This window comes from Hypanus sabinus, chromosome 6 (genome assembly GCF_030144855.1).
Source record: "Hypanus sabinus isolate sHypSab1 chromosome 6, sHypSab1.hap1, whole genome shotgun sequence".
NCBI lineage: Eukaryota > Metazoa > Chordata > Chondrichthyes > Myliobatiformes > Dasyatidae > Hypanus > Hypanus sabinus.
Genome location: NC_082711.1, coordinates 67556497 through 67568583, shown reverse-complemented (window position 1 = coordinate 67568583; position 12087 = coordinate 67556497). Strand labels below are relative to the sequence as shown.

The 12087-nt window shown below is 37.4% G+C and overlaps 1 protein-coding gene across 1 annotated transcript in view; it reads right to left on the bottom strand.

Annotated features, from left to right (window-relative positions):
* The window catches only part of tbc1d5 (TBC1 domain family, member 5), a 469693-nt gene that overhangs the window by 83723 nt on the left and 373883 nt on the right, over nucleotides 1-12087 (bottom strand). The window contains exon 18 of the mRNA XM_059972347.1: nucleotides 4524-4609. Within this exon, the coding sequence (XP_059828330.1) occupies nucleotides 4524-4609 (86 nt within the window). The remainder of the gene's footprint in view (nucleotides 1-4523; nucleotides 4610-12087) is intronic.

Below are 12087 nucleotides of genomic sequence, written 5' to 3'. Positions count from 1 at the left end.
AAATTATCAGTGTTGCCGGGTGGCGCAATATAAATTTATAGCCTTTTTCCCATAAAACTTTCCTCGCTGGGTTGAATTCCTTCTTTCTCTTCAAAAGGTCATAACTTATATCAGGATAGAAAAGAACTGCTTTCCCTTCTATCATCAATGGCCCGTTTCTCTTTCTGGCACGTTGGGCAGCCGCCTTCAGGATCTTTTCTTTATCTCGATATCTTAAGCATTTTATCAAGATTGGTCGTGGGTTTTTATCAGGTTGAGGTTTTGGTTTTAAGGCTCTGTGGAACTTTTCGATTTCAATCAACTGGATTCCCCCTTCCATTTCCAAATTTTCCGGGATCCATTTATGAAAAATTTTTTATTGGATCCTCTCCTTCTATCCCTTCTTTAAGACCAACAATTTTAATATTATTTCGTCTACTAAAATTTTCAAGCACGTCTATTTTTTCTAACAGTCATTTTCTTTCTGATGTCCAGGCAAGAATATTATCTTCCATTTTATTCACTTTATCAATAGTGTCTCCCGTTATTTCTTCCAGCTTTTTACTTTCTTGTCTGTTTTCTCCTGTTTTTTCACCATTTTATCAAGCATAGTCTTCATATTTTTAATATCTTCTTTTATTATTTTTAATGTTTTTAATTCTTTTAATTCGTGCATTATTTGCGCCAAAGCTTCTCTTATGCCTCCAAAATATCTTCCACCTCCAACCTTTTCCTGTTCTTCTTCTTTTACCTCCTCATCTTCATCTGTTTGTTCTGGAGAGTCTGAATCCTCTTTGGGTTCATTTTCACTTCCGCTTCCAATCGTAGCTGGGATTTGTAGTTCGAATTGCTCGTGTTTGCGCATGTCCCTTCCTTTGCGCACACGCAGTTCCTGTTGTTCCTTCTTGGAAACTGTTGATGTTGCGGCCGATTCCTGTTCTATATTGCCGGAGGTAAGATGCACTTGAGTCCGAGGCTTCTTCATGGTGGCTGGCCCAGCTTGTACTGTCTGCAAAGTAGAAGTTTTCTTCTTTGTCTGTTTAGGAGGCATATCTAAGGAAAATCCTGAGTAGTTTAGATGTAGTTTTTAGAAAATATTTACTAACTTTTCTTCACTGAAACATTAATATATTAGTTTTTTTACGGGAGAGCTGGATTTCCACGTCTCGATCCTACATCATCACGTGACGTCCCCGGTTCACACATACTTAATGTAATAATCTCATTCTAATCTCAGGTGGACACATGTTTGCGCAAGCTTTCCTCAAAAGACAGTTTACATTCTATATTCTTACACTAGTTATCATTTTTCACTACATTGGTATAAGAGGTAAGCACTAAGAGCTAGTGAGAGCCAAATGGGTTCTTCTTCTTCTTCTTCTGAATATCAATGACGGTTGGCAGTCATTACTGCTACCAACTGGACAGGAGTGTGGGGTAGAGAGTTGGGAAATAAAATCCCTACTAGTTCTTTATCAAATGAAAACTAAATTACCCCCAAAGCCCTATTGATTGTAAATAATGAAAGACAATACAGTCGGTCCTCCTTATCTGCGGGGGATTGGTTCCAAGATCCCCCGTGGATATCAAAAAACGCGGATGCTCAAGTCCCTTATTTAATCTGTCTCAGTGCGATGGTCCTTCGGACCCAGTGGAACCCCGGACTTTATTTAACATGTCTCAGTGCAGCGGACATTAGTACCCGGCGGCGCTGCTCTGAATCTGCAGTGTTTCTGTTCATGAAAATAATCACAATCACAATTGAAAATAAGGTGGAAGTAATAAAGCGATTGGAAAGAGATGAAACGCCATCGGTCATTGGAAAAGCGTTAGGCTACAGTCGGTCAACAATCGGAACAATTTTAATGGAGGATGTGAAAGGCTCTGCCCCAATGAAAGCTACAATTATTACTAAGGAATGCAGTGGTTTAATGAAATATGTATGTTTCTTAAGTGTTTTATATGCATAGAAGGGTAAAATATGTACTATATACTAAGAAAAACATTTGACTAACTGACGCTAAATAATGCCGGATGTACCTGTTCCAAATTCAAATCCGACTTTAAGGTGGACTCAGGAACGGAACTCATTCATAACCCGGGGACTGCCTGTTCTTTTAAGTCATTTCTAGATTACTTATAATACCTAATACAATGTAAATGGTATGTAAATAGTTGTTATACTGTATTGTTTAGGGAATAATGACAAGAAAAATTAGTCTGTACGTGCTCAAACAACGAGTGCTGGAGAGAGAACTTCCGGGTAGTTGGTTGAATCCGCGCATGTGGAACCCGCGGATAAGGAGGGCCGACTGTATTGTGAATTAAAGTCACATCCATAACTTAAAAGTTTTTAAATGAAAACTATCAACTCTCAAAGATAGTAATGCAGCCTGCTTTCTTTCAACTTTATATACTTCACATTGTAAAAAAATGTGTTCAATAGTTTCATAATGATAATAAAACCTACACATGCCAGAGTGATGTTTTCCAACAAGATATACTAAATCGGTTTTTGCTGTTGTTATCTTGTGATGGTATGTTGGTCCCTTTACAGTTATGTCAAGTAGGGCTTTTCATCTCTCTTGATCGCTGTTTATTCTGTCATATTAGCTCATATCCTGACAGAAACACTCAATGGCCACTTTATTAGGTGCACCTGTACACCTGCTTGTTAATGTAAATATCTAATCAACCAATCATGTGGCTGCAACTCAATGTATAAAGGCAAGCAGCATTGGTCAAGATGTTCAGTTGTTGTTTAGACTAAACATGAGAATGGAAAAGAAATGTGATCTAATTGACTTGACCATGAAGTAATTCTTGGTGCCAGACAGGGTAGTTTGAATATCTTAGAAACAGAACAGCAGTAGAAACCCACACAAGATTCCTGTCCTGTACCTATTAAGGTGACCACTGAGGGCAGAGTACAGTTGTATTTTGCCTTTATACACCAAGTATCTTAACAATGATACAATTGGAACACAGATCATTTCTACCACCAAAAATATCACTTAAACTCTGGTAGCATCTGAAAACAATTTGAGTTCAAGCTTGTTTTTCCTTCCTGACATTAAGTTGGACTTCCCTGATTGAATATCTGAGGAGACTTTTTTTTTTCTGTTTTCAGAGCTGCAGAAGCGATTTTCTAAGTTGTCACATATGCTGCTGAAGACCTCAACATTTGTAACTGACGCTATAGAGGAATTGATTTATTTCTAATAGTGTAAAGAAGCGGAATCACCATGGCATAGTATTGTTCCAGCTATCTTATAATGGCCATTGTATCAAGTAATAGCATGGTGTTGATTTCAATGGAAAGTCACCCAGATCTTTACCGTGAAGCATGAAGTGCTTTGATAATCTTCCTTACTATTTATGGGAGCATTACAGTGGTCAATTTTGCAAGAATTCTCTATTCAAAATAGGAAACTGAATAGGATTTAAGACTCAAAATATAGTTCTACATATTAGTAATGTCAATAATTAAACATACTTCAAAAACACGGGTATGCTCAAATGAATGTAAAGAATCATCAGGTTTCTAGAGACACTTCCACATGCAACATCTCAAATGAGATGATTGCAACCAGACTAATCAATCACCACTACCATAGTTAATTGATTATTGTTAACTGCTCATGCTTTAACCCAAATCAGTTATATTACCAGACCCTACATAGATAAGGGAGACATAAAACACCATGATATGACAACATGAAGGTGCTATTTAATGGTATGCTGTTATTTCTAGCAGAAAGGAAAGGCTTGAACACCTCACAGATAGAAAATCATGGCAAAGGTTGTAGCAATGGTGGTTTCTGGATAAATCCCAAGATTAGGTTAACCTTGAACAGAATAATTTCCATACTAGTGGTGTAACGTAAGGACCACTGCTTGATCTGTAGCCATTTTCAAACTGTACTAATGATAAAGAGAGGACAGAATGTAATCTACATGAAATGGTAAAAAGCTTAGTGTGAAAGAAAACTGAGAGAAGTATGCAATGAGATGATAAATGGATACAGGCTAGAGTGTAAGTAGATTAAGAAAACAGCAAACAGAAAATAAGATGGAGAAATGTGAGTTAAGAAGGGAAAATGGAAAACACTCATTGTTTAAAAAAAGACTAACAAATGTTGTGAAACAAAAGGATTTGGTTGCCCTTGTGCACAAATTACATAGTTAACATGCAGAAACAGTGAGCACTTAGAAACATAAATAGTATTTTATCTCGACTCCAATACCATCAATGTAAGAGTTAATATCACCTCAAAAATATACAAGGGCACTAGTGTAATTACACTTATGATATTGTACACTGTTTTAATCACCTTAGCTTTTTGGGTACCAAAGAATCAAGCAAAGTAGAGTGATATCAAATATTAGTAATAAGCTTACTGAAAATGAAGTAAGCATGAAGAGCACAATTTCTTATGCTATTATGGTTTAGCTATTTAACCAATCCCAAAAGTAAACATTTTGTCTAAAAAACAATTTGGTAGAATAGCAAGTGCAACATTGTACCCATCTGGAACTCTTACCGTGTCTTGTTTACAATTTCAGCACCACGTGCCCTGTAGTAATCCAGATTCTGTTGGAATTGGTAATTCATTGGTCTTGGGTTGTTCTAACAAGAAATAAAGTACAATAATTTTATACTCTATAAGTAGCAAGGTGGATTAAGTTACATTGACAGAATTTTGACAATATTTCCGAGCCAATTTTATTTTACTTGGATAACATCTCATATTTTCTTCCCACGGATCCAACTCTACACTGACAACAAATACTAATCATGCAGAATTTATATTTTGCTTTTAGCATACTGTATGTGGTTTCCAAAACATAGATGTACACTGCTGATCTAGGAAGGATCAATAATGTTTATTTTAACATTACAGCTTGAATTGTCCAAATAACATGGCTGAAGGCAATGGGCCCCAAAAACACTAGACAGGTTGGGTACACTGAGCATTTTGATGGTAATTTTCTGCATCAGTATCTCATACTATGCTCTGATCAATGGTGTGACAATGAAAAGGAAAAAGTAAAAACATTCTTTGGATATGGAATGTAAAACCCAAGAAATGATGCAAAACATGAAAAATTTTCAAAAATTGGTCAGTGTTAAGATTTTTACTCAAGAAGCTATGACAAGGTATTAAAATGCACAACTAAAAGCTTTAGTAAAGCGAAAATAACATAGTGTACTAGCCAACAGCATAAAATTGGTTGAATTTATCAAACAAAAAATTTAAACCATCTCTGAACTAAATCAATAATAAAATCTAAACTGAAATTGAGCCCTTCTGTATACCATGAAGATCAAATCTACTTTGAAATACTTAAAAGTGAAAAAAATCTCCATTTCCTGTCTTCCGAAATGTTTTAAGAGAATTAACATGAAGATATTTTCCCATGCCAAAGGCACATAATTTTTCTATATGTAAGATTTAATTTTGTAATCGAAGCTGAAGCCTTCTTTCAAAAAGATAGCAGTAGTATATGAAGACATGAACAAAACTTAATGAATGCAAGTGTCAGCTTCTGTTTTTCTTTTTCTTTTATTTTTCATTAGTGAGTTTTTCTAAAGATAGAGAACTTCACTTAGACAGGTATGTAAAATATCTTTGACAGTTTCCCACAATTAATAATTCCTTGTGATGTAGATATATAGTACATCTTCAGACGAACCGAATATACATAGCTGGAGGCAATTACAAACTATAATATTATTGTGGATTTGAGTTCATGATAAACCATATGATGTTATTTGAGCTCCTTAGTGATATTAAAGCCTTGAATTGAATTCTTACGATGGATTACATATGTGCAATTGATAGAGTCACAGAATCTTTTACAAAAGGAGGAAAATATTTGGCCCATACAGCCTGTCTCAACTTGTTCAAATGGCTAGTCAATTAGCCTTACTTTCCTGCTTTCTCCTCAACCCTGCAATATGATATCTTTCAAGTAAATATCTAATTCTCCTTTGTAATTTGTTATTTAAGTAGTGCATCTGGAACACAACATCTTTAGGAATATAAAATTACTGATTTCACCTGTGGTTTTTTTGCTAACTGTCTTACTGTATGTCTGTCATCATTAAATACTGATCCATCTACTGGTAGATGTATACTTATTTACTCCATTAACACCCAGCATGATCAGCATGGAGAATTTGGACTGAAGGGCATGGCTCCATGCTGTTTAACTTTATCACACTAAAATTTTTCATGGTCTTGAACATTTCTGTTAAATCTAATTTGAGTTTTTTTGTTTCAGAGAAACAATTTCAGTATCTCTTGATGCTCGCTTGAATTTAAATTCATTCATCTTGCTAATACTGTAGTAAAATGCTTGTACCCTGCTTTAAGTCTCTGAAGTGTGCTGCCCAGAACTGGAAATATTATGATAATTAAGGTCAAATCAGTGCTTTGTCAATAGTAAACATTTATAGTGAGAATAAGATAAAATTCAAAATGCAGTTTCAGAATGAACATCAAAGGCCCATATCTAGTGTGTTCAATTTAAATAAGGACAATTATAATTAGTATGAGGGAGAAGTTGTCTAGGGTGTACAGGCGAAGAGACAACTCAGTAGACGAATAGTGATTCAGCAAGTTTATCCCAATCAAAAAAAAAATCCAAGAGAATGAAGTACAAACAGTGATTAACAAAAGAGGCAACCAGTAATGTTAAATTGAGAAAAAGATATACAATATAATGTGGCGAGGGCTAATGGTAAACCAGAGCACTGGTAAGTTTTTAGGACAGACATTGAATTTTGAGAAAAAAGTAGTATTAAAATAGTGAAAATTTCTTTCAATACATAAATCGGAAGAGGGCAGCTAAAGAAACAAGGCTGGAATTAGAACTGGAACAATTATCATATAGGGGTGACTAAGAGAGGTATGTATATGTGCTACCAACATATCCTTAGGTTGTGTTGGTGTTTGATACAAACAATGCATTTCACTTTATGTTTCAAAGTACATAAATTAATCTAAATGAATCTGAATCTGGTTGACATTACTAGCTCGTCTCCTCTGAGACCCCAGGCTCATGTTGTAGCTAATCTTCTACCTAGCTTTAACTTTATAAAAAAAAGAATTTGACAGTTTCTGAATGATCCCACCATAACAAAGCCCAATTAAAGTCAGAACTGGCAAACAGGAGAATCCTCCTTCATCTCGCCCTCTGTCCTGTGCTAAGAAAGTTTATAAGTAACAGTAACAGTTAGTCAACCTCCTGATAATGAAGTGATTGGCATTATCAAAAGTAGAAGAAAACAAAATATTTAGGAGTACTTCCTAACAATTTTCCAAAAGTTCTTAGTTAAGGCCGACATGTTCCATAATTAAACATATGCATGTATGTTTCAGAAGGATATCTGCCTTGCATAAAATCTCATGTGAAAGGGTGGATTTAATTCTGAACATCCCTTCAGAGGGGATTTCGAAAACCATGTGAAAGCTTGAACCACAAAATCATTAAATAACCATACCAACTCATTTGGTTGAGCGATAACCTTCTAGGAAAGAGATTTGCTATGCTTACCAAGTGACTCCAGTCTAACCATGGGTTTGACTATTTGATATGGGCAATAAGGAATGGACAAAAACGATGACCAGCTACTAAAATTTATGGTTTTAGGTTGACTGAGCAACCAAGACTAAATTTTCTGGGTGGCATGCCTGCAGATAAACAACACTGAATAAAAATAATCATTCACAGAAGACAAGGGCTAAGGGCTAAGAGTGTTGTAAAAATCAATGTGAGGAGCATTCGTAACAAGGTGGATGAATTGAATGTGGAGATAGTTATTAATGTACATGATATAGTTGCGATCACAGAGGCATGGCTCCAGGGTGACCAAGAATGGAAGCTCAACATTCAGGGATATTCAATATTCAGGAGGGATAGACAGGAAAGAAAAGGAGGTGGGGTAGCATTGCTGGTTAGAGAAGAGATTAACGCAATAGAAAGGAAGGACATTAGCCTGGAGGATGTGGAATCAATATGGGTAGAGCTGCGACACTAAGGGGCAGAAAATGCTGGTGGGAGTTGTGTACAGGCCACTTAACAGTAGTAGTGAGGTTGGGGATGGCATTAAACAGGAAATTAGAAATGCGTACAATAAAGAAGCTGTAGTTATAATGGGTGACTTCAATCTACATACAGATCGGGTGAACCAAATTGGTAAGGGTGCTGAGGAAAGAGGATTTCTTGGAATGTATGCGGGATGGTTTTCGGAACCAACATGTCAAGGAACCAACTAGAGAGCAGGTCATTCTAGATTGGGTATTGAGCAATGAGGAAGGGTTAGTTAACAATCTTGTCGTGCGAGGCCCCTTGGGTAAGAGTGACCATAATATGGTGGAATTCTTCATTAAGATGGAGAATGACATAGTTAATTCAGAAACAAAGGTTCTGAACTTAAAGAAGGGTAACTTTGAAGGTATGAGACGTGAATTAGCAAAGATAGACTGGCAAATGATACTTAAAGGCTTGATGGTGGATATGCAATGGCAAGTATTTAAAGATCGCATGGATGAACTACAACAATTGTTCATCCCAGTTTGGCAAAAGAATAAACCAGGGAAGGTAGTACACCTGTGCTGACAAGGGAAATTAGGGATAGTATCAAGTCCAAAGAAGAAACATATAAATTAGCAAAAAAAAAGCGGCACACCAGAGGACTGGGAGAAATTCAGAGACCAGCAGGGGAGGACAAAAGGCTTAATTAGGAAAGGGAAAAAAGATTATGAGCAAAAGCTGGCAAAGAACATAAATACTGACTGTAAAAGCTTTTTATAGATATGTGAAAAGAAAAAGATTAGTCAAGACAAATGTAGGTCCCTTACAGTCGGAAAGAGGTGAATTGATCATAGGGAACAAGGACATGGCAGACCAATTGAATAACTACTTTGGTTCTGTCTTCACTAAGGAGGACATAAATAATCTTCCAGAAATAGTAGTGGACCGAAGGTCCAGTGAGATGGAGGAACTGAGGGAAATACATGTTAGTAGGGAACTGGTGTTAGGTAAATTGAAGGGATTAAAGGCAGATAAATCCCCAGGGCCAGATGGTCTGCATCCCAGAGTGCTTAAGGAAGTAGCCCAAGAAATAGTGGATGCATTAGTGATAATTTTTCAAAACTCCTTAGATTCTGGATTAGTTCCTGAGGATTGGAGGGTGGCTATTGTAACCCCATTTTTTAAAAAAGGAGGGAGAGAAAAACCAGGGAATTATAGACCGGTTAGTCTGACATCGGTGGTGGGGAAAATGCTAGAGTCGGTTATCAAAGATGTGATAACAGCACATTTGGAAAGAGGTGAAATCATCGGACAAAGTAAGCATGGATTTGTGAAAGGAAAATCATGTCTGACGAATCTTATAGAATTTTTTGAAGATGTAACTAGTAGAGTGGATAGAGGAGAGCCAGTGGATGTGGTATATTTAGATTTTCAAAAGGCTTTTGACAAGGTCCCACACAGGAGATTAGTGTGCAAACTTAAAGCACATGGAATTGGGGGTATGGTATTGATGTGGATAGAGAATTGGTTGGCAGACAGGAAGCAAAGAGTGGGAGTAAACGGGACCTTTTCAGAATGGCAGGCAGTGACTAGTGGGGTACCGCAAGGCTCAGTGCTGGGAGCCCAGTTGTTTACAATATATATTAATGATTTAGACGAGGGAATTAAATGCAGCATCTCCAAGTTTGCAGATGACACGAAGCTGAGCAGCAGTGTTAGCTGTGAGGAGGATGCTAAGAGGATGCAGGGTGACTTGGATAGGTTAGGTATGTGGGCAAGTTCATGGCAGATGCAATTTAATGTGGATAAACGTGAGGTTATCCACTTTGGCTGCAAGAACAGGAAAACAGATTATAATCTTAACGGTGGCCGATTAGGAAAAGGGGAGGTGCAACGAGACCTGGGTGTCATTGTACACGTCATTGAAGGTGGGCATGCAGGTACAGCAGGCGGTGAAAAAGGCAAATGGTATGTTGGCATTCATAGCAAAAGGATTTGAGTACAGGAGCAGGGAGGTTCTACTGCAGTTGTAAAAGGCCTTGGTGAGACAGCACCTAGAGTATTGTCTGCAGTTTTGGTCCCCTAATCTGAGGAAAGACATTCTTGCCATAGAGGGAGTACAAAGAAGGTTCACCAGATTGATTCCTGGGATGGCAGGACTTTCATATGAAAAAAGACTGGATCGACTAGGCTTATACTCACTGGAATTTAGAAGATTGAGGGGGGGATCTTATTGAAACGTATAAAATTCTAAAGGGATTGGAAAGGCTAGTTGCAGGAAGATTGTTTCTGATGTTGGGGAAGTCCATAACGAGGGGTCACAGTGTAAGGATAAAGGGGAAGCCTTTTAGGACCGAGGTGAGGAAAAACTTCTTTACACAGAGAGAGATGAATCTGTGGAATTCTCTGCCACAGGAAACAGTTGAGGCTGGTTCATTGGCTATATTTAAGAGGATGTTAGATATGGCCCTTGTGGCTAAAGGGATCGGGGGTATAGAGAGAAAGCAAGTACAGGGTTCTGAGTTGGATGATCAGCCATGATCATACTGAATGGCGGTGCAGGCTCAAAGGGCTGAATGGCCTACTCCTGCACCTATTTTCTACGTTTCTATAAAAGACACTAGATACAGACTTTAACAAAAACTGGTTATATTGTACTGATAAATATCTGGGTAGGAAAAATAATTAAGACCGTAAGAGTGATTATCTAAGAAAGAAATAATCAGGCATACCTTGATTTGCAGATTTAATGTTCAAGCAACCAAATTCTTCAATACCAGGAGGTACTTATAATACAGTAGCTGCATAGTTTAAATTAGAACATAGAAAACTAACAGCACATTACAGGCCCTTTGGCCCACAATGCTGTGCCGAACATGTACTTACTTTAGAAATTACCTAAGGTTACTGATAGCCCTCTATTTTTCTAAGATCCATGTACCTATACAAGAGACTCTTAAAATATCCTATTGTATCCCATAATGCAGATTCATAAGCAGATAATACAAAGTTTTGCTTCACTTTTTCAAGGTTTTAAATTCACCCTTCCACTCTATGTTTACAGCATGTACCATTTGTAAAATGTACTGCAGTTAGTCTATCTGAGCATTTTAGAGATGGCACAAACTGAAACCACAGAGTAGAGGGAATGAATACTTAGGTGGTGGGTGGACTGTCAATCAATTGGGCCACTTTGTTCTGGATGGTGCTGAGCTTTTCGGGCTGTTGGAACTGCACTCATTCAAGAAAGCAGTGTTTCTTATGGATGGTGAAAAAGCTCCAAGATGTCAAGAGGTGAGTCACCTCCCCCAAAGCGATACGGAGCCTTTGACTGCACTTTCAATAGTTGTGTTTATTTGGCTGTCCCATGATAATTCCAAGCAAGTTGACAGAGGAATATTTGGTAATGGTAATGACGCTGAATTATATTGCCAGGCATACATTGCTTATGAATGTTGGCTAGGCCTTACTGCATACAGGGTTAGACAGTTTAATTTGAAGAGTTGAAAATGGAATTGAACATTGCGTACTCATCTGAAAACATCTCCACTTATAACCTTTTAATGAAAGGAATGTCATTAATGAAAGTAAAGGTGGCTGAGAAACTCCTGGGGCTGGAATGCTTAACCTTCAACAATCATATGCCTTTGTATAAAATGTGGCTCCAGCTACTGGTGTGCTTTCCCTTTGATGTCTACTAACTTGTTTTACTCAGGTTCCTTTGTACCACACTTTGTTAACTGTTGCCTTTCTGTCACGGGCAGTCACTATTACCTCACCTCTTGATAATTTTTTGAGCCCATGCTTGGACCAAAGTTTAGATGATACCAGGAGAGTCCAAACAAGGCACCAGTAAGCAGGTTATTGGTGAGTAAGTAGTACAGCTTGATACTACAATCAGTGATACCTTTCTTCATTTTGATAATAATACACAGTGGACTGATTGGGCAGTAATTATAGATTAGTTAATCATGCTTTTAGAGAACAGGACAAAACATGAATAATTTCCCCGCACTATTGATAGATGCCATGCTGAAGTCAATAAAATCAAGTAATATTGAGTAA